Source organism: Ovis canadensis, chromosome Y (genome assembly GCF_042477335.2).
Source record: "Ovis canadensis isolate MfBH-ARS-UI-01 breed Bighorn chromosome Y, ARS-UI_OviCan_v2, whole genome shotgun sequence".
NCBI classification, from domain to species: Eukaryota; Metazoa; Chordata; class Mammalia; order Artiodactyla; family Bovidae; genus Ovis; species Ovis canadensis.
The window spans coordinates 4744358-4767869 of NC_091271.1; the positions used below are offsets into that span (position 1 = coordinate 4744358).

The following is a 23512-nucleotide window of genomic DNA, read 5'->3' on the forward strand; positions in this document are numbered from 1 at the left end:
ATCCCTTTAGGTGTGTTCACTCCTCTTCATAAAGGCCTGGTGACCTGCTCCCGTTAGACGTGTTTGTTCTTTTTGGTTCCTCTTCCTAAAGTGGCACATAAAGTGGTCAGAGGGCTTCCATGCCCATCTCCTAAATCTGCTTTCTGTAAATAACAGATGTGGGCATGAGAGAGGATTGTGTTGAATTGGATCTTCCAAGGGGAGTCACCCCGTTGTTCCAATTCACGTCCTTATGGTCTTAATCTGGGCAGATAATGTGAGGGTGAAGGAAGGGTCAGGAGAGGTGACCGTGCCTGGCAGAGGTAAAGGGTCAATGCTGACATCACCCTATTCCCATGCTTTGCTCTTTAAATGAAAGAAAAAATTCATTTTATTTTAAATATGTTTAAACTTTTAATTATTATTATTATTATTTTTACTTTACAATATTGTATTGGTTTTGCCATACATCAACATGAATCCACCACGGGTGTACACCTGTTTGCAATCCTGAACCCCTCTCCCACCTCCCTTCTCATACCATCCCTCTGGGTCATCCCAGTGCACCAGCCCCAAGCATCCTGTATCCTGCATCGAACCTAAACTTTTAACTTTTTACTGGAGTATGATTGATTTACGATGGCTCGGCTGGTAAAGAAGCCACCTGCAATGTGGGAGACCTGGTTTCGATCCCTGGGTTGGGAAGATCCTCTGGAGAAGGGAAAGGCTATCCACTCTAGGATTCTGGCCTGGATAATTCCATGGACTGTATAGTCCATGGGGTCACAACGAGTTGGACATGACTGAGCGACTTTCACTTTAGTTTCAACTGTACAACAAAATGTATCATATATATATATGATATGTGTGTATATATATGTATGTGCATAGATATCAGATGTATGTGCGTATGTATGGAGGTACTTTAGTGGCTAAGTTGTGTCCAGCTCTTGTGACCCCATGGACTATAGCCTGCCAGGCTCCTCTGTCGATGGGATTTTCCAGGCAACAATTCTGAAGCGGGTAGCCATTTCCTTCTCCAGGGGAGGTTCCCAACCCTGGGATCGAACCCAAGTCTCCTGCATTGCAGGCAGATTCATTACCCACCGAGCCACCAGGAAGCGCAATGTATATGTATATAGAGTGGAATATGTATATACACGCATATATATATGTGTGTGTGTATGTGTACATACAAGTGTGTGTAGGTGTGTGTGTCTGTGTGTGTCTGTGTGTGTGTGGGCTTCCCAGATAGCTCAGTGGGTAAAGAAATCTCCTGCAGTGCAGGACACACAGGAGACATGGCTTCCATCCCTGGGTCGGAAAGATCCCCTGGAGAAGGAAATGGCAGCCCACACCAGTATTCTTGCCTGGAGAATCCCATGGACACGGGAGCGTGTCAGGAGGCCACAGTCCACGGGGTCTCAAAGAGTCGGACACGACTGGAGGAACTTACCATGCGCACGCGTACACACACACACACACACACAACGCATATTCTATAGTATGTTCAGAACCATTGATTTGGCTTTCTTTGAGTTCATTTTCATTTCATGTGGGGCTTCGAGACCAGAGATTGAAAAACTTTTCCTATAGACAGCCAGATAGTAAAATATTTTCAGGTTTTCATGCCAAGCAAGCTTCCTCACAGCTGCTCAACTTGGACTTCGTAGCGTAGGGCAGACAGATAATAAGTAAGTGAATGAGCGTTGCCGTATTTTTTGACTTTGCTTATGGACCTGGAAATATGAATTTCACGTTCTTTTAATGTGTCACACAAAAACGTTCTTTTTTCAGCTGTTTAAAATGTGAAAACCTTCTTAGTTGGCTCCAAAACCAGACAGGGACATAGTGCCATTTGCCTTGGTCTGTGAGCCCAGCTCTACTGGGAAAATATTTGTAGAGAAGTTGCTATGAGAGAGAAATGTTCCTACCCTCTTGACCCTTTGAGGCTATGTAAAGGACAGGATAACCACATAAAACCAAACCAAACAAATAGACAATGGCAAATAGTGACAATTGCTCTGGGGAGGATAGGGAGCAGTGCCAGGATTCAGCAACTGTGAGGCAACTGCTTTAGACTGTGTAAATCACGGGGGGCTTCCCTGAGGAGGTGGCCCCTCAGCTGACTCCTGTGGATGAGTAGGAGTTGGGCAGAGCATGAAAAGAAGCAACAGGCAGCAGGAGGCTGCCCTGAGGCCAGAAAGAGCGCGTTTCGTGAAATTGTTTCAGAATGTGATTACTCAGTATCTGATTCTTCTCCTTTTGGAGGGCTTCACAGGATAAGCACAGTGCACCCCGCTTCTGTCTGCTGAGAGAGGCACTTCACGTCTCCCTCCTTGCACATGGTGGTCTCGGTAAGGTAACATGCGGAGGACAAGCACCCAAGACCATCTGAAACTGTTGTCAGTGTAAGTACGAGCTGTGCGTGTAGGGATGTTTTCAGTCTGAAAATGTCATCCCCTTTTCACACTGTGCTCCGGCTGTGTTGTCTGAGTCACATGGGTATTTTGCGCCCTTTATGGTGGTGTTTCGTGGGACTTCCCTGGTGGTTCCCTGGTTAAGGATCCACACTTCCGCTCCACGGGACACAGGTTCGATCCCTGGTCGGGGAACTAGGATCCTGCATGGCACGTGCGATGCCCCAGCTCTCAAATTTTTAAAGTTAAAGTAAAAAATAATAATACGGGTCTTCCCAGGCTGCTAATGGTAAAGAATCTGCCTACCAATGCAGGCAACATGGGTTGGATCTCTGGGTTGGGAAGATTCCCCTGGAGGAAGAAATGGCAACCCACTCCAGTATTCTCACCTGGAGAATCCCATGAGACAGAGGAGCCTGGTAGGTTACAGTCTGCGGGGTTGCAGAGTCAGACCTGGCTCAGCGCCTGAACCCTGGGCTTAGTTGCCCCGAGGCATGTGGAATCTTCCCCGATGAGGAATCGAAGCCGCATACCCTGCCTCGGCAGGTGGGTTCTTGACCACTCGACCTCCAGGAAAGTCTCAAAGGCTGCATCTTCCTGATGCTCTGATATTGTGATATGAGGGTGGTGCTAGGGAGCATTTACTGACCTCCATAGCAACAGACCCGGGCAACGGTCACGGAGATGCTGTCAGAGAAGATACGGGTCACAGTGGTACCCGAAGGCTCCCAGAGGTGGAACCACGCAGAGTCAAGGCTTTGACTGCCAGCCCCCACCCCCGTCCCCCGCTGGCCTCCTGGTCTCGGAGACTGGACTTACCTTCCTGGGCCCAGGGTTTCCCCTATACAGTGGAAGTGCAGAGGGCGGTTATGAACTGTAAAGGATGTGCTTTGTTTTGGAGAAGTAGGGTCAATACCTGGATGGTCCTGCCAGCCGAGATGGTGGGTTGCAGACAGATGCAGGCGTGCATGTTAAGGCTCTTCAGTCGTGTCTGACTCTGTTTGACCCCGTGGACTGTAGCCTGCCAGGCTCCTCTGTGCGTGAGAGCCTCCAGGCAAGAATACTGGGGTGGGTTGCCACGCCCTCCTCCTCCAGGGCATCTTCCCGACCCAGGGATCGAACCCGCATCTCTTGTGTCTCCTGTATTGGCAGCCGGGTTCTTTCCCACTAGGGCCATCTGGGAAGCCCGCAGACAGATGTAACTGTCCTCCAAATGCAGCTTGGGACTCTGAGGTTACTGATGGCAAGCCCTTCTCCCTGAAGGCGATTCTGTCTTCCAGAGGGAATTTGGCAACATCTGGGGGATATATTTGAAGAACTGGTGCTTTTGAACTGTGGTGTTGGAGAAGACTCTTGAGAGTCCCTTGGACTGCAAGGAGATCCAACCAGTCCATCCTAAGGGAGATCAGTCCTGAGTGTTCATTGGAAGGACTGATGTTGAAGCTGAAACCCCAATGCACTGGCCAACTGATGCAAAAAGCTGACTCATTGAAAAAGACCCTGATGCTGGGAAAAATTGGAGGCAGGAGGAGAAGGGGACAACAGAGGATGAGGTGGTTGGATGGCATCACAGAGTCGATGGACATGAGTTTGGGTGAACTCCGGGAGATGGTGATGGACAGGGAGGCCTGGCGTGCTGCAGTCTATGGGGTCACAAAGAGTCAGACACGACTGAGTGACCGAACTGAACTGAACTGGAGGGTATTTTGGGTTTCCTAAGTGTGGAGGGGCTCAGCTCCTGGAGTTAGTGTGATGGAAGCAGAAATGTCGGTCACCTTTCTGGAAATGCACAGACAGCCCACAGTCACTCGTTCCCCAGCCTCCAATGTCAGGACCGTCAAGTGGAGAAACCCCCGTCAGTGCAGCAGGAGACTAAATCTTTTTTCTTCCTGGAAGAGTCACTGGTATTTTACTTTGAGGGATTAGAATTAGAATCCAAATTAAAGAGTAGAAAAAGACAATGATCTTTTAGGAATTTTTTTTTTTTTTTTTGTATTAAATTTAAACCCCTGAGGCAGAGGTTTTCTGGTCGTAGAGGAAACATCCCCAGAGGCTTCTAGTCTGGGCTTGCATTACTTCTTAATGCTGAGCGGCTTAACAGATTCATTTTCTATTGTGATTTCTGTAATTTGTTCTTTGAAAGGATCTTGGGTTCCTTTCTCTTTTGAGAAACCAACTTTTGGGGGATTTTTTAAGGGATACTTTATTTTCTCAATGTGTTGTTAATGTGGGAGCCGGCTTTGATTTCCAACCCAGCTTTCAAAGCCTTAAGCACCTGCTAAGTAAGTGTTTTATTTTTATTCCTCTGGAAAACAGCAGTATGATTTGCAAGGGAATGCTTTGAGAAATTTTTTTTTATTATTATTGTTTTAGTCTGGAAGGAGATTGGCATTCTTTGGACCCAGCTAGCAGAGCTTGGGGAAAAAAAATTTCACAAAGTTGGTAGCTAATTAAAAATGTGCAGCTGAAAAAAGACTCATGATTAATTCATGATAAATTAATATGACAATGCATTATCCTTTTTGAATGTTCTGATGCAAAGTGAGAATCTTTCGGTGGGGATTAAAATACCTCTTCCTAAACACCTAATAACAATATCCATTATATCTTACCAACATAAAGGCATCCTTGAGGGGGATTTTCTTTGGCCATGCCGCAGGGTATGTGGGATCTTAGATCCTCGACCCGAGATGGAACCCGAATGCCCTTCAAGGGAAGCAAGGAGTCTTAAAAATTGGACCCTCCCCTCCCAGGGAAGTCCCCTCACGAGGTGTTTCAATGTACTTCAAAATCCAGAGTTTGGGGTTCTTATATATAAAAACGTCCCTTTCCTTTAAGTGGATGAAGACTTTGATAATAATCAAGGAAATGCTTTGATCTTGTCTCTCCTCTTTCTAATTTATTTCCATCCCCAAAACGATTTATTAGAGACATTAAAGTTTTCTTACGAACTAAAAAAAAAGGAAAAAAATCTTCTTTTAATGCGATGTCAGTTTATTTGACCCGACCTGTCTGTTGCTTACTCTGCCTCACTATCTGGTGGGATAGTCAAGTCGTTTTTTCCTTTTTTCTCTTTAATCCTTTGATGATGATGAAAAGGTTCCTCAAGTGGACTGTAAATCCTTAATGAGGATATTTGACGGCACCAAATACCCATGATCATAGGCACATTTGGGTGTCAAGATAATCCCAACCGAAAAAAAAAAAATTACAGTGCCTGTATTGTGCATCTCGGAAAGAATGATGGAGAAGGCCCATTAAGAGGGACAGTGGAATATAAAACAGAGCAATCTGGAGGCTGTCCTCTTAACCAGGACACCCCCAAGAGTGGGACACTTTGTTATTGCAGCCCTCTTTTTTTTTAACTTATTTATTTTAGTTGGAGGCTAATGACTTTACAATATTGTACTGGTTTTTGCCATACTTGACGTGAATCCGCCACGGGTGTACATGTGTTCCCCATCCTGAACCCCCCCCTCCCACCTCCCTCCCCATCCCATCCGTCTGGGTCAGCCAAGTGCACCGACCCTGAGCACCCTGTCTCATGCGTCGAACCTGGACTGCTGATGTTTCACATATGATAATATGTATGTTTCAATGCCATTCTCTCAAATCATCCCACCCTCGCCTTCTCCCACAGAGTCCAAAAGACTCTGTCTCTTTTGCTGTCTCGAATATAGGGTCATCGTTACCATCTTTCTAAATTCCATATATATGCATTAGTAAACTGTGGAAAATTCTGAGAGATGGGAATACCAGACCACCTGACCTGCCTCTTGAGAAACCTGTATGCAGGCCAGGAAGCAACAGTTAGAACTGGACAAGGAACAGACTGGTTCCAAATAGGAAAAGGAGTATGTCAAGGCTGTGTATTGTCACCCTGCTTATTTAAGTCATACACAGAGTACATCATGAGAAACGCTGGACTGGAAGAAGCACAAGCTGGAATCAAGATTGCCGGGAGAAATATCAATAACCTCAGATATGCAAATGACACCACCCTTATGGCAAAAAGTGAAGAGGAACTAAAAAGCCTCTTGATGAAAGTGAAAGAGGAGAGCGAAAAAGTTGGCTTAAAGCTCAACATTCAGAAAACGAAGATCATGGCATCTGGTCCCATCACTTCATGGGAAGTAGATGGGGAAACAGTGGAAACAGTGTCAGACTTTATTTTTTTGGGCTCCAAAATTACTACAGATGGTGACTGCAGCCATGAAATTAAAAGACGCTTACTCCTTGGAAGAAAAGTTATGACCAACCTAGATAGCATATTCAAAAGCAGAGACATTACTTTGCCGACTAAGGTCCATCTAGTCAAGGCTAGATTTTCCAGTAGTCATGTATGGATGTGAGAGTTGGACTGTGAAGAAGGCTAAGCACCAAAGAATTGATGCTTTTGAGCTGTGGTGTTGGAGAAGACTCTTGAGAGTCCCTTGGACTGCAAGGAGATCCAACCAGTCCATTCTGAAGGAGATCAGCCCTGGGATTTCTTTGGAAGGAATGATGCTGAAGCTGAAACTCCAGTACTTTGGCCACCTCATGCGAAGAGTTGACTCATTGGAAAAGACTGTGATGCTGGGAGGCATTGGGGGCAGGAGGAGAAGGGGACGACAGAGGATGAGATGGCTGGATGGTATCACTGACTCGATGGACGTGAGTCTGAGTGAACTCTGGGAGTTGGTGATGGACAGGAGGGCCTGGTGTGCTGCGATTCATGGGGTCGCAAAGAGTCAGACACGTCTGAGCGACTGAACTGAACTGAACTGATACTGTATTGGTGTTTTCCTTTCTGGCTTACTTCACTCTGTATAATAGGCTCGTTTCATCCACCTCATTAGAACTTATTCAAATGCGTCCTTTTTAACGGCTGAGTAATATTCCACTGTGTATATGTACCACAGCTTTCTTATCCGTTCATCTGCTGATGGACATCTAGGTTGCTTCCATGTCCTGTCTCCATATCCGGGCCCTGAGCAACCGGTATAGGGCTTCCCTGGTGGCTCAGAGGTAAAGAACCCACGTGCCCATTCTGGAGACGTGGGTTGGATCCCCAGTCCGAGAAGATCCTGTGTGGCTCGGAGCAACAAAGCCCTGTGCTCCACAGCTACTGAGTGTCTGCTCTGGAGCCCGCGTGCCGTGGCTACTGAAGCCGGGATGCCCTAGAGCCGAGGTCCGTAACGAGAGAAGCCGCTGCAATGAAAAGACTGTGCCTTTTCACTAAGCACGTGCTGCCTGCAATGAAAAGGCTGTGCTCAGTCGCTCAGTCATGTCTGACTCTCTGCGACCCCGTGGACTGTAGCCCGCCAGGCTCCTCTGTCCATGCGGATTCTCCAGGCAAGAACACTGCAGTGGGTTCCCATGCCCTCCTCCAGGAGATCGTCCCAACCCAGGGATCGAACCCAGATCTCTCGCATTGCAAATGGATACTTCACCAACTGAGCCACCAGGGAAGCCCAGTGAGAAGCCTGCACCCGAAATATAGAGAGTAGCCCCCGCTCACCACAAGTAGAGAAAGCCCTCCAACGAAGACCCAGCACGGCCAAAAATAAAGAAATAATTTTTAAAAAATTCGTTTAAAAAAATGGTGTAATATCTCTGCCAAAAAGGTTCAACCTGAATCTGCTCAGAACTAAGCAGGCTAACCCAGAACGTACTACATCGTCTAAGACAACTGATGTAAATTCTTCCCCCTGAAAGTCAATGTCACAAAAAAACCCCAAGAAAGGTCAAGGGTGGCGGGACCGTTCCAGATCTCAGAAGGACCCGGAAGCATAATGATACCTGAGTCTCAGACGGCTCCCAGACTGGTAAAAAAAAAAAAAAAAAAAGAGCCAAGTGGTACATGTACTTGGGGACTGTGTAGGTTTGTTGATGGAATCAGTGCTACTCGGAACAGTTTTTATCATATTGTGGTGGGGGAGAAGCTATCCTTAGTTTAATAAGACAACTGTCCCCAAGCTTTTTGGCGCCAGGAACTGGTTTCGTGGAAGATAGTTTTCTTCCACGGACACAGGGTAATGGATGGTTTGGGGACGAATCAAGGGCATTACATTTATTGGACACTTTATTTCCATTATTATTGCATCGTGATAACTAATGCAATAATGATCCAACTCGGCATAATGGAGAATCTATGGGAACCCTGAGCCTGTTTTCCTGCAGGTCCCGTCTGGGGGTGATGAAACACAATCACATCCAAAGCGTGCTGTGCTCCTTTGAGAATCTAAGGCACTCTGGCGTTAATGTGAACAGTGGGGAGCGGCTGTGAATACAGGTGAAGCTTGGCACGCTCACCTGCCACTCACCTCCTGCTCTGAGGTCTGCTTCCTAACTGGTCGCAGAGCACGACAGCTCCATGGCTTGGGGTTGGGGACCTCTGCTCTAGGAGATGCAGATCAAAATACTTAGGGGGCGAAGTGCCGCTGTGTATGCAGCTCACTCTGAAGCATCATGGCACGCAAATATGAGTGCACCCCTTTAAAGTGAAAGTCGCTCAGTCGTTTCCGACTCTGCGACCCCATGGACTGATTCTTCAGGCCAGAATACTGGAGTGGGTAGCCTTTCCCTTCTCTTGGGGATCTTCCCAACCCAGGGATCGAAACCAGGTCTCCTGCATTGCAGGTGGATTCTTTACCAGCTGAGCCACAAGGGAAGAATACTGGAGTGGGTAGCCTGTCCCTTCTCCAGGGGATCTTCCCAACACATGAATTGAACTGGGGTCTCCTGCATTGCAGCTGGATTCTTTACCAGCTGAACCACCAGGGAAGCCCTATCCTTTTAACATCTTGTGATGCAGAAAAAACTGTATGACGTATGCATGTGGTCAGTCCCTCAGTCAGGTCCGACTCTGGGACCCCGTGGACTGTAGCCTGCCAGGCTTCCCTGTCCGTGGGCTTTTGCAGGCAAGAATACAGGAGTGGGTTGCCATTTCCCGCTGTGTATGACGAATGCATAGTTGCATCTGTATGCATGCATGTACGTGTACACATGGACACAGAAAGCAAGCAACCAAATGTGGCAACACTGAAACGTAGCCACCCTACGTGAAGGACTCTACCTGTGTTTGTTTTCAACTATTTTGCAGAGTTGAAAAAGAATGTGTTAAAGGATTTTTGGGGGGAAATGCATATGAAGTTTTATTTTGCTGCTCCTGTTTGAACAGGTGGTTTTGCTCCACTGATTTTTTTGGTTTTTAAAATTGTACAGAGGACCAATCATAAGAGGTCGATGTTGTGTATCCTCCTTCCCCTGACTCTGGGGAGCCTGTGCTGGCCATGCTGTTCTGCTTCTCTTTCAGGCCATCGGTCTGCAGCGTGGTGGTGGGTGGTCCTTGGCGAAACCAGATCCCTGTGGCTCTAAAGATGATGAAGACAGTCAAACATAAACACTACCTCCTGATTTCTCCACCTGTTTGTCGTTTAAGCCATGAGGCTGACGCCCGCTCAGTTATTTACATAGAGACAAGTGAACTCTTGTCTGTGGCCTCCCCTGCGTCGTAGCTGAGATTTCTTTAGTGGCATGACTGTCAAGCCACAGGGATTATCTTGGAAGAAATTGCATTTACACACAAAACTCTCTCATGTCAGCTGTTTGCACAGGGGGCCCAAGTATTGGAGCTTCACCTTCAGCATCACTCCTTCCAACAGTTGACTCATTGGAAGAGACCCTGATGCTGGGAAAGACTGAAGGCGGAGGAGAAGGGGGCAACAGAGGATGAGATGGTTGGATGGCATCACTGACTCGATAGACATGAGTTTGAGCAAGCTCCAGGAGTTGGTGATGGACGGGGAGGCCTGGTGTGCTGTAGTCCACGGGGTCGCAAAGAGTTGGACATGACTTGGTGGCTAAACAAAAACAGCAACAGCACTCTAATGTAAAAAAAGAAAAACTCCCACAGCCCCTGGGTCACCTTCTTAGCTGCCGCCTGTCTCTCCATCTGGACCAGTCACGCCTGGGGATGAGCTGGCTTCATTTCATGGGTTTGGCCTCCAGTGACCTGTCTACATCCTTCACTATCTTCCCCAGCACCCTGGCAGGGGAGCTTTCTCAAGACCCAGCTCTGGTCCTACCCCTGGCCCTGTTTGTTTTTCAGTTGCTCAGTCGTGCCCGACTGTTTGCGACCCCGTGGACTGCAGCACGCCAGGCCTCCCTGTCCTTAACTGTCCCTGTTAGAGCTCTCCAAATGCCTTTCCCTCAGAAGGCAGGTGGAATTCCAGAACCATGGCTGGAACAGTCTCTATGATCCGACTCCCAGCACCCTCCGTGTTCCTCAGGCCTGTTTTTCCCCCTCATATATTTTGTTACTGTTTATTTGAATTGATGGATAATTGCTTTGCAGTATTGGTTTGACTTCTGCCATACATCAACATGAGTTAGCCATAAATGTACATAAGTCATGGCTTCCCGGATAGCTCGGTTTGTAAAGAAGCTACCTGCCATGTAGGAGACCCCGGTTCAATTCCTGGGTCAGGAAGGTCCCCTGGAGAAGGGGCAGGCTACCCACTCCAGTGTTTTGGGACTTCCCTTGTAGCTCAGTTCATAAAGAATCCGGCTGCAAGGCAGGAGACACTGGTTCGATTCCTGGGTCAGGAAGATCCCCAGGAGAAGGGATAGGCTACCCACTGCAGTATTCTTGGGCTTCCCTTGTAGTTCAGCTGGTAAAGAGTCCGCCTGCAGTGCGGGAGACTTGGGTTCGATCCCTGGGTTGGGCAGATCCCCTGGAGAAGGGAAAGGCTACCCACTCCAGTATTCTGGCCTGGAGAATTCCACGGACTGTATAGTCCATGGGGTGCTCCCTCTTGAACTTCCCTCCAACCTCCCACCCTTACCCCACCCGTGCAGGCTATCACAGAGCTCCAGTTGGGGTTCCCCATCAGGCCCTTCTAGCATGTGGGTCACCCTTGCTTTCTTCTTATCTTATGAAATCCCCCCTACCAGCCATGTTCTTATCCTCCTGTGGGCACCAGCCAGCTTTTCCTTGCCCCGGGCCTCGGGCCAGTAATGCCCACACCACGGTCCACGCACGCTGGTCCCATTAACAGTTTCATATCAACGTCTATGTATTCGTTGTCCAGTGTTGATTTAAATCCCGTGTGTTTTTGCAAATGCTTTGCAAGCTCTATATGGGGCTTCCCTGGTGGCTCAGATGGTAAACCATCTACCCGGAAAGTGGGAGACCCAGGTTCTATCCCTGGGTTGGGAGGATCCCCTGGAGAAGGGAACGGCTACTCACTCCAGTATTCTCGCCTGGAGAATCCCATGGACAGAGGAGCCTGGTGGGCTACAGTCCATGGGGTCAGAAAGGGTCAGACACGACTGAATGACACTTTCACTTTCACTTTGCAAGCTCTATAAGCAGAGGAGGGCTTCCCTGGTGGCTCAGCTGATAGAGAATCCTCCTGCAATGTGGGAGACCTGGGTTCAATCTCTGGGTTGGGAAGGTCCCCCGGAGAAGGAAACGGCTACCCACTCCAGTATTCCTGGGCTTCCCTGGTGGCTCAGCTGATAAAGAGCCCGCCTGCAATGTGGGAGACCTGGGTTCAGTCCCTGGATTGGGAAGGTCCCCTGGAGAAGGGAACGGCTACTCACTCCAGTATTCTGGCCTGGAGAATCCCATAGACTGTATAGTCTATGGAGTCGCAAAAGAGTCAGACGCGACTAAAACCACCACCGTAAGCATAGGAAACATACGCTGCTCACTCACGGGGTTCCAGCACTGCAGGGTGCCTTGTAGATGTTTAGTAAGTAATTATTGAATTATTGTTGAAACCCTTGCTCTGAGTCCCAGCTTTAAGACCTTACCCTAGAACTTCCCTGGTGGTCTGTTGACTAAGACTCCATGCTTCCAATGCAGAGGTCTCACGTTCAATCCCTGGTCAAGGAACTAAGACCCTACATGCCACAACTAAAGATAACACATGCTACAGTGAAGATCTGGTGCAGTCAAAGAAATAAAGTTGGTTTTTTTAGACAAATACATAGATGGAAAAAAAAAAAAAGGTCCCTCTGCTGTATCAAGTGAGAGACAGTGAAATCGCTCAGGTGTGTCCAACTCTTTGCGACCCCATGGAGTATAGCCTACCAGGCTCATCTGTCCATGAGATTTTTCTAGGCAAGAATACTGGATTGGGTTGCCATTCCCGTCTCCACTATATCAATCCTGCCATTAAATGATATTCTTTGGATTTTAATCAACGAAGAAGGTTACATTGTTTAAAAAAAAAAAAAAAGTTTCCTTCCTGATTGATTTGGCCTCAAATTTACATACTGTAAGCAATGATCTTCACCTCTGATCTGGGATTTCTCAACCTTCCTGTCGGCCAGATATGATGAAACTCCATACCTGGTAAACATTACCTCCTACTTGGCTACCTGGGATTCCAGGGAGGAACAGAGCCACCTGGCACAAGCAAGTGCTTTTTTTTTTTTTTTTCTGTTAAGAATGGAGCACAATTTTAAACTAAGTAACTGGAATTTTGTGCCTTTTTCACTGAGTGTATTAGTTGTTTCACTGACAGTCACTGAAGTGCAGCTCTTGCAGTTCCAGTGTTTATACGGCATCACATGTGTTCTGCTTATTTTTTTTTCTCATATGAAGCGCATGTTAAAATCTGCATTTCAGAGGTGAATTGTATGGTAAGATAGTTTATGATACTGTTTCAGGTTTCAAATGTCCTATTTGAAATCAGAAAATAATGTATACAACAGCCTGTCATTTTTTCCTTTTCTCTATAAAAGTTTGGAAGGCCTTGATAGCAATAAAATGTCTGTAGTTAGATTTTTATAATTTGAGGAGTGCGGTGTTCAGGTTTTAGAATTATATAATCTATTGCCAATGAGCAGTTGATATAATACTATTTTAACCTATACCACTGCATTACTACGTATCAGCTTTAACACCATCTCTATATTGCTTTTCGCCACAGTGCTTTGTTTCTCTATTTTTATTAAAATCCCCTCTGGATTTGAAAGCATAATGGAAATTTACCAATTCATTTTATGTTTCCCTAATCCCCTGCTTTCATAACGTAAAACATGTGTTGTTTCTTAGAATTTGAAATTTTTATTAACTATACATTAGTCTCTAGTTCTTTTTTTTTTTTTTTTTTTTGCAGTTTGTTTCCATAGCCTGATGGGTTTTGCTGAGTGCATTTAATTGTGTAATATTTCATATCAGGTGGATGGGGAGCCCATTGATTCTAGTTATCTTTCAAGTTTATTTATCGCTAAAGTCTGATATTCGGGGTGAGTTGATCAAATGCATAAGCTAACATACATTTACAATCACGAGTAGGTGCCATTTCATGAGTTACTTGTGGGTTTTGCTTCGTGTCAATGTATGGCAAAACCCACCACAATATTGTAAAGAAATTAGCCTCCAATTAAAATAAATAAATTTAAAAAAATAGAATAGACATTAGAACGAAGAAAGAGAAAAGCAAACATTTTTATATTAACTCACACGTATAGAGTCAAAACCAGCGCTACGGCTGACCCTATTTGCAGGGCAGGAATAGATATTCAAACGTCGAATGGACTCATGGACACGGGGAGGAGAGGGTGGGGTGACCTGAAAGAGTGACCCTGACGTATATACGTGACCGTGTGTGAAATAGACAGCTAGTGGGAAGCCTCTGTATACCACTGGGAGCTCAGCTTGCTGCTCTGTGACGACCTCGTGGGGTGGATGGGAGGGGGGCAAGAGGAAAGGGACATATGTATACATATGGCTGATTTACTTCACTGTAGGCAGAAACTAACATAGCATTGTAAATAAAATAAAATGTGGAGAGCCTGGACTTTCTTTTGGCTTTTAAACTTGCCCCCCCCCCCGCCCCAGTTTACCATTTATGGAATAGCTTCTTTTTAAAGATCCCTCTGTGGGTTTAATGCCTCTGACTTCACGTTGCTCTAGAATAGCAGGTGTGTTACGGTGGAGGCTGTGCACGGTTTAGCCTTCTTTCTTTGCTTTCTGTTTGTTTAGCTACGTGCTTAAGTCGCTTCAGTCATGTCCGAGTCTTTGCAACCCTGTGGACTGGAGCCCTCCAGGCTCCTCCATCAAAGGGATTTTCTAGGCAAGAAGCCTGGAGTGGGTTGCCCTTTCCTCCTCGAGGGCATCTTTCCCCCCAGGCACTGGGTCTTAACTGAAATATGCAGGACCATTACTTGCCTCATGTGGGCTCTAGTTCCCAGGCCAGGGGTCGAACCAGGGTCCCCCTGCATCGGGAGCACAGAGTCTTAGCCATTGAACCACCAGGGAAGTTCCCGGTTACAAGTCTCACTTCTAACTTTACATTTGCTGAGTCATGTGACGTTGCTGATGGCCCATCTTTTAAAAAAATTTTATTTATTTTGAAATTAAAAGATGCTTGCTCCTTGGAAGGAACGCTATGATCAACCTAGACAGCATCTTAAAAAGCAGAAACATTACTTTGCCCACAAAGGTCTGTCTAGTCAAAGCTATGGTTTTTCCTGTGGTCATGTATGGATGTGAGAGTTGGACTATAAAGAAAGCTGAGCACAGAAGGATTGATGCTTTGGAACTGTGGTGTTGGAGAAGAGTCTTGAGAGGCCCTTGGACTGCAAGGAGATCCAACCAGTCCATCCTAAAGGAAATCAGTCCATTGGAAGGACTGATGCTGAAGCTGAAACTCCAGTACTTTGGCCACCTGATGGGAAGAACTGACTCATTGGAAAAGACCCTGATGCTGGGAAAGATTGAAGGTGGGAGGAGAAGGGGACGACAGAGGACGAGATGGTCGGATGGCATCACCGACTTGATGGACATGAGTTTGGGTGAGCTCCGGGAGTTGGTGATGGACAGGGAGGCCTGGCGTGCTGCAGTTCATGGGGTTACAAAGAGTCGGACACGACTGAGCGGCTGAACTGAACTGATTTTGGTTTTGGCTGCATCGAGTCGTCTCTGCCATGTGTGGGCTTTCTCTAGTTTTGGTGAGCAGGGTCTACTCTGCCTTGTGCTGCGTGGGCTTCTCATTGTCCTGGCGTCTCCTGGGGCCGAGCATCGGCTCTAGGGCGTGTTGGCTATGGTAGTGGTGGCACACAGGCTTAGTTGCTCCGAGTCAAGAGGAATCCTCCCAGATCAAGGATTGAGCCTGTGTCTCCTGCCTGGGCAGTCAGATTCCTTACCGCCGAGCTACCCAGGAAGCCCCTGGACAGCAGAGTCTTAATTGCTGGAGCACCAAGGAAGTGCTGGTCCATCATTTGAATAAAAATGGCTATTGCAAATATTTCATCCTAATACGGTGATTAAAGCAACTTGTCCCATTGTTCGGTCATTCAAGCTTTTCTTTTCCCCTGCAAGGAAGCGCAGAATCCAGGAGCACTAAAGAAAAGGCAAGGGTGTTCCTCTGTTGAGTACAATATCAATTCTAAGTTGAAGAACTAGCCAGAGTTAGGCTGAAAAATGTTGTGAATGTACTTATTATCTGATCTACGACGCAGACGTATTGAGTTATCAGAGAGGATAATTCATCGGTGTGGCTTTGGCAAGCGAATTCATATTCTTTTGCTGTAATCCATTTTCATAGCTTAACATTTTTATTAAAAATGACACCTGTTCCCTCACGAAAAGGAGGCACATTTTTAAGAGCTGCTGATTGATTTTTTCTGCATTATTCAGGAGTTGTGTTTTTATTCAGAAAAATAACAGCTACCACACTGCTCTCAAATCACCTCTGCAGACATATGTGGTCTCTCATGGTGGGGTCCTCAAACATTTCCATGGGGTGAGCAAACTCCGGCAGCAGCAGCAAGCAGAGGACTGGAGAAGACTACCTGAGTGCCTGCTAAGTCACTGAAGTCGTGTCTGACTCTTTGCAACCCCTTGGACTATAGCCCACCAGGCTCCTCTGTCCATGGGATTCTTTAGGCAAGAATCTTGGAGTGGGTTGCCATTTCCTCCTCCAGGGGATCTTCGCGACCCAGGGAGTGAACCCAGATCTCCCACATTGCAGGCAGATTCTTTACCTTTTGCACCAGGGAAGGCTGTGCAGACCTCCGAACACACAGGATTGTTCGCTGGAGGATCCCGGTGTCTAGTTGTGGATGTCAGGCCAGCTCACAGTTCCCACATGCCTCGAGGAGGATTCTGTGCAGACTTACAATCAAGGATGTGGTCATTCCATCACTTTGGACAAGTTTAACCTGGTTAAGTTTGGCTGGGCTTTCCAGATGCCTCAGTGGTAAAGAACCTGCCTGCAGTGGAGGAGACGTGGGTTCGATTCCTGGGTCAGGAAGATCCCCTGGAGGAGGAAATGGCAACCCACTCCAAGATTCTTGCCTGGAGAATCCCATGGACAGAAGAGCCTGGCAGGCTACAGTCCATGGGTCGCAAAGAGCCGGACATGACTGAGCAAGTAAACAACAACTTTCTCTGGCTGGATTTTATACCTGGGAGGATATCCTGACTGTGGTTAGGCCATGCCTCTCAGCTGCACCACTATCTTAACTAACAAAGCATTTTTTTAAAGGCCTTTGCATTCTGCTTATAGTAAGTGTTCTCTGCACTTGCTTATAATCTTGAAAAGAGCGTCAGTGATTGTGCGAGGGTTGGGGAGGGGGGCGCCCCCATCCTGCTTGGACTGATGGCTGGGCTAAGGATCATTTGTTTGAAATGGCTCCAATATTGAGGGGTTCACTGGCTTTGCTGGAGTGTGGGGTTGAGAGTGGCAGCTGGCCGTGCACTTAGCACACATCCTACTTGTTTGGAGCCATCTTTGGCTTGTGACCTACTCTGGTTGTTACAGCCATCAAGCTTGGCCCCAATCCTGGGCGTGCTCAGTCATGTCCAACTCTTTGCAGCCCGATGGCCTGTAGCCCGCCGGGGCTCCTCCATCCATGGGATTCTCCAGGCAAGAATCCTGGAGTGGGTTACCATGCCCTCTCCAGGGGATCTTCCCGACCCAGGGATTGAACCTGGGTCTCCCACGTCTCCTGCATAGGCAGGTGGGTTCTTTACCGATGAGCCACCTGAGAAGCCCAGATGCTAATAGGTCAAATGATGTTCCTCTTTCTCATATCAAAACATGGCCTGAGCTGCATGGCTCTCACCCTTGTGGTGAAACCTTTAGGTGGTCCCCAGAGGCCTTCTGGTATTTACAGCACAGAGGACAATATCAGGATGGAAAGAAGAATGTCACCGGCTGTCTCCTGGTGATCCAGTGATTAAGACTTCACCTTCCACTGCAAGGCGTGCAGATTCGATTCCTGGTCAAGGAGCATTTATCCCACGTGACTTTAAAAGTGCTCCAAATTAAAAAAAAAAAAACAAACTCAGGAAAAAAAAAAAAGAATGTCAAGCCTTTTCCAAATTCCTCCCTTTCTCTTCTGCTACAAAGCTTATGGCTCATATTATGTTGTTTTCTCCTCAAGCATTTTCATTCTCTCCAACTAGCCTATAAGAGAAGGAAATGGCAACCCACTCCAGTGTTCTTGCCTGGAGAATCCCAGGGATGGGGGAGCCTGGTGGGCTGCCATCTATGGGGTTGCACAGTGTTGGACACGACTGAAGTGACTTAGCAGCAGCAGCAGCCTATAAATGTTGGCCCAGTCCTTCAGACTGAATGTTAGAAATCTAAGCGAATAAGCCCATTTGTATCTTATTTTTGTTTTTAATTAAGATTGCACCTATTTGTTGTTTTTAGGCTGCTCAGCCCTGTCCGACTCTTTGCGACCCCATGGACCAAAGCACACCAGGCTTCCCTGTCCATCACCAGCTCCCGGAGCTTGCTCAAACACATGTCCATTGAGTTGGTGATGCCATCCAACCATCTCATCCTCTGTGGTCCCCTTCTCCTCCCACCCTCAATCTTTCCCAGCATCAGGGTCTTTTCCAATGAGTCAGCTCTTCTCATCAGGTGGCCAAAGTATTGGAGCTTCAGCTTCAGCATCCGTCCTTCCAGTGAATATTCAAGACCGATTTCCCTTAGGATGGACTGGTTGGATCTCCTTTCAGCCCAAGGGACTCTCAAGAGTCTTCTCCAACACCACAGCTCAAAAGCATCAATTCTTTGGTGATCAGCCTCCTTTATGGTCCAATTCTCACATCCATACATGACTACTGGAAAAACCACAGCTTTAAGAAGACCACATATTCAGATGGGATTTTTCCTGCCCTAATGTCAGACAGTATTTCTTCATGACTTTAAAAGAGGTCATCTGTGTAGATGACAGTTGATGAGATATCATTGATGATACATGGCTCAAATTAAACAAAATGGCATTGCTTCTAAACAAAGTACGGTTTGCAATGTAGGTTTTTCTTTGTTTCCAGTAAACCTTTTCTGCACAGATCTGAAACTTGTTGGTTGCCGTGGTAAAGTTTTCCATTAAGTCAGAGCAGTGTTAATTTTCTTATAATGAACAGATTTGATGTAATTACATCGCTAGTTATGAAAATGTTCTTTTATCTCTCTGCTGCAGAATAATTCTGTTTTAGAAATAGCTACGTTCTCAAAAAAATTTTTTGTTTTTCTTCTTTGCCAAACGAAGGTTGTTCAGAAAAATAATTTTTTCAGGGAGGAGCGTTTGCTCCTCCCTGTTTTCAGAAATGAATGTGCTATACTCTTACTCTTAATATTTTAGAGCACTTTTATTTCATTTTAAGTACTTTTATCAACTAAGTCCTTTAAGAGTTTGAAACATCTTTAGGAACACCTGTTCTACTCCATGTTTGCGGGTGAAAAATAAGTTCTGGTTATTATGATAATAGTTTTCATGCAGTGGGATTGAAAGTGACTAGTAAGATAAAATTTCAGACTTTTTTTTTTCTTAATTTAGTTTTAGTTGGAGGATAATTGCTGTACAATATTGTGTGTTGGTTTCTACGGTACATCCACATGAATCAACTGTAGGAATACACACGTCCCCTCCGTTTTGAACCTCCCAGCCCACCCCGCCCCTCTAGGTGGTCAGAGAGCTCCCTGCATCAGTCGGCAAATCCCCCCGGCTGTCTGTTTTCCGTGTGATGATGTCTGTGTGTCAGCGCCATTGTCTCTGTTCCTCCCACCCTCTGCTTGCCCTTCACTGTGTCCACAAGTCTGTTCTCTGTGTCTGCATCTGCACTGTAGGTTCATCAACACCATCTTCCTCGTTCCTTATATATGCCTTAATATATGCTGTTTGTCTTTCTCCTTCCGACGTACTTCACTCTAACGGGCTCTAGGTTCATCCACCTCATGAGAACTGACTCAAACGCGTCCCTTTTCGTGGCTGAGTAGTATTCCACTGCATATATGTACCACAACTTCTTTATCCATTCATCTCTCGATGGGCATTTAGGCAGAACATTCTTCGTTTTTAAGGTGACCAAGTCGTCAAGATAGAGTCAGAGATGCTCAAAGTGAGGCGGACAGGCTTGCAGAGTTGCTTCCGAGCTCTCGCTTGTATATTTTATCCAGTATGTATACAGAAGTTAGAGACATAGTTCCTTTAAAGCTATGTTTTTATATATATGTATTTATTTGACGGTGCCAGGGTCTGAGCCGTGGCGTGTGGGGTCTTTTGTTGTGGGGTGCGATTAATTCACTCCTTCCTCTGTGCTTGCTGCCACGTCTTAGTACCCTTAGTTCTGATTGCTAAAGCGCAACATTCAGAAAACTAAGATCATGGCATCCAGTCCCATCATTTCCTGGAAAATAGATGGGGAAACAGTGGAAACAGTGTCAGACTTTATTTTTCTGGGCTCCATAATCACTGCAGATGGTGACTGCGGCCATGAAATTAAAAGACGCTTACTCCTTGGAAGGAAAGTTATGACCAACCTAGATAGCATATTCAGAAGCAGAGACATTACTCTGCCAACAAAGGTCCGTCTAGTCAAGGCTAAGGTTTTTCCAGTGATCATGTGTGGATGTGAGAGTTGGGCTATAAGGAAAGCTGAGTGCAGAAGAATTGATGATTTGGAACTGTGGTGTTGAGAAGACTCTTGAGAGTCCCTTGGACTGCAAGGAGATCCAACCAGTCCATCCTAAAGGAGATCAGTCCTGGATGTTCATTGAAAGGACTGATGCTGAAGCTTAAACTCCAATACTTTGGCCACCTGATGCAAAGAACTGACTGATTGGAAAAGACCCTGTTGCTGGGAAAGATTGAAGGCAGGCGCAGAAGGGGACGACAGAGGACGAGATGGTTGGATGGCATCCCCGACGTGATGGACATGGGTTTGGGTGGACTCCAGGAGTTGGTGATGGACAGACAGGCCTGGCGTGCTGCAGTTCATGGGGTCGCAAATACTCGGACACGACTCAGCGACTGGAATGAACTGAACTGAACTGAGCACCCAGTGCTGCTCCAGGCAATGAACCTTGTCTTCCTTGAGCCTGGAAAGGTTTGCGACACTCCCACGCCTGCAGGTTTCCCTTTTGAAAGCTGCTGTACCTACAGGTGACAGTCGCGGCTAATTTTAGAAAGGGGTTGACATCGACAACTGGATTATCCTGAAACGCCTGTTTTTTTTGTTGTTGTTGCTTTTCTAGTGCAGAGTAGAGAACTTTTAGCTGCTGACAGAGCCTGCCTTAAAGAGATGATTGTTTTCATTTTTCAAGAGGAGATGACTGTGTTTTCATTTTTCCAGACAGAGCCTGTGTTTTGGTTTGAGGTAGAAAGGAAAGGTCAGCGCTGTGCAGGGAGAAAGAAATGTTTGTTGTAGAAACAAACACACAGGGCAGAGAGGATGCAGTTCTTTCTACGGTGATGTCTCAGGCTTCCCAGGTGGCTCCAACGCAGGAGACGTAAGAAACTGGGGTTCAGTCCGTGTGTCAGAGAAAATCCCCTGGAGGAGGGCATGGTAACCCTCTCCAGGATTCTTCCCTGCAGAATCCCACGGACAGAAGAGCCTTGTGGGCTGCAGTCCCTGGGGTCACAGAGAGTCGGACACGACTGAAGCGACTTAGCACGCACATGACGTCTGAGTTGCTTTGGATCCTGTACCATCCGGGGTGGGTGGGTGGACAGTACCCTTTCTTCCAGGGGGAGGGCGAGAAGGGAGGATCCCAGAGAAGAACGGTCCCTCCCGCCAGCATCCTTCGTGACTCTCTTGCCCTCGCCCTTTGCAGAGACATGATGACCCTTCTGCTTCTGCTGCTGTTCCTCTGCGAAGCCCAGAGCCGGGTGGCGTCAAAGCCCAACTTTGTCCTGCTGATGGCTGACGACTTTGGCATCGGGGACCCCGGTTGCTACGGCAACAAGACTCTCAGGTGCGGCGATGGGTCAGCACAGGGCCCCCTCCACAGGCTGGCCGCCCCGTGACTGGCGGCGGGCGTTCGTGGAACACAGACCACGCGGAGACGTGCAAAGCCCACCCTCCCCTCCAGCTGCACGCCATGTGTAAGGCTATGTGTAGACAGTGAAAACCAAGACTGCCCTCAATCCATGTAAACCATGGTGCTCCAAGATCACGAAAAGCAGGAGCTTCGTCTTCTTCACCCTTGTAGGGAATTCCCTTGCCGTCCGGAAGAGTCGGACACAACTTAATGACGGAACAACAACAGTTCATATTAGATATGCTATTAGATGTGATATTCCTAAAGTTTATTAATGTAATAGGCAACTGGTCCCACTAAGGAGTCTTAATTTTTAAAATTGCAATCAAGTCTTTACAGTTTACCGTCTGCTAATTATCAAAAGAAAGAAAAGGGCTATACAGTCATAGGTAAGAATTTATAATAATAAATTCATAATAATATCCTAAATCTATCTTGTTCTCCATATTAGCATCCAATTCTTTTTCTTTTAATTGAAGTACAATTGATCTACAATAATGTTTTAGTATATATATATATGCATATATATGCATATGTACACTGGAGAAGGCAATGGCACCCCACTCCAGTACTCTTGCCTGGCAAATCCCATGGACGGAGGAGCCTGGTGGGCTGCAGTCCATGGGGTCGCTAAGAGTCGGACACGACTGAGCGACTTCCCTTTCACTTTTCACTTTCATGCATTGGAGAAGGAAATGGCAACCCACTCCAGCGTTCTTGCCTGGAGAATCCCAGGGATGGGGGAGCCTGGTGGGCTGCCGTCTATGGGGTTGCAGAGTCGGACACGACTGAAGTGACTTAGCAGCATATATATATATATATATATATATATATATATATATATATATACATGTGTGTGCTGTGTGCTAAGTTACTTCAACCATGTCGGAGTCTTTACTACCCCATGGACGTAACCCACCAGGTTCCTTTGTCCATGGGATTTCCCAGGCAAGAATACTGGAGTGGGTTGCCATTTCCTCCTCCAGGGGATCTTCCCGACCCAGGGATCGAACCCAGGTCTCCCGCCTTGCAGGCAGATTCTTTCCCGTCTGAGCCACCAGGCAGAGCCTGATGAGAACTCCTTCAGAGCATCTCTTTGGCTGTGGTTGGGAAGAGGAGAGTCAGGCTGCCCCCAGAGCTTTCCCGTTTGGGGGCACAGAGGTGACTGGGGTGGGGGGATACGTAGGCAACTGGCAGGGACAGGTGAGAAGGAGAGAGACCTTGAAACGTCTCCATCCCCCTGGTCCCAGCAGCCCATTCTCAGGACTTGTCGTCTCCCTCCTAAACCAGAAGCTCAGAGCCCTGGGCAAGTGAGGTCCCCCAGAGAGGGCTGACCTTGATCGTGGAGCCCTCAGTGTGGTTTTATCCTTACTCAGAGCCATGGGGCTGCTTCAGTTCCCCTTCCTTCCCTTCTTCCCGCCACGTGTTGTGGCTCAGTCGTTCAGTCGTGTCCGACTCTCTGTGACCCCACAGACCGCAGCACGCCAGGCTTCCCTGTCCATCACTGTATCCCAGAATTGGCTCAAACTGATGCCCATCGAGTCAGTGATGCCATCCAACCATCTCATCCTCTGTCATCCCCTTCCCACCAAGACACACGGCTCTGTTTCCCTGGGTTACTGAGAAGCGACTCACTGTGCAAAGCCCCCAAAGAAGCTTTCTTAAGATCATGATGAATGACCGAGTCTCTGTTCCAGGACTCCCAATATCGACCGCCTGGCCAGAGGGGGCGCGAAGCTCACACAGCACCTGGCAGCGTCGCCCCTCTGCACGCCCAGCAGGGCAGCCTTCATGACCGGCCGGTACCCTGTCCGCTCAGGTAACGCCCCTGCC

General features: G+C 47.1%; 1 protein-coding gene across 2 annotated transcripts in view; it reads left to right on the forward strand.

Moving 5' to 3' along the window:
• LOC138929848 (steryl-sulfatase-like) overlaps positions 1-23512 on the forward strand; it is a 157365-nt gene that overhangs the window by 47209 nt on the left and 86644 nt on the right. Inside the window, exons 1-3 of one of the 2 annotated variants that reach the window (XM_070289539.1) lie at positions 2267-2390; positions 21473-21613; positions 23377-23498. In XM_070289539.1, the coding sequence (XP_070145640.1) occupies positions 2347-2390; positions 21473-21613; positions 23377-23498 (307 nt within the window). In that variant the 5' untranslated portion in view covers positions 2267-2346. Of the gene's footprint in view, positions 1-2266; positions 2391-21472; positions 21614-23376; positions 23499-23512 lie in introns of those variants that run through there. The other variant, XM_070289540.1, reaches the window with a different exon arrangement.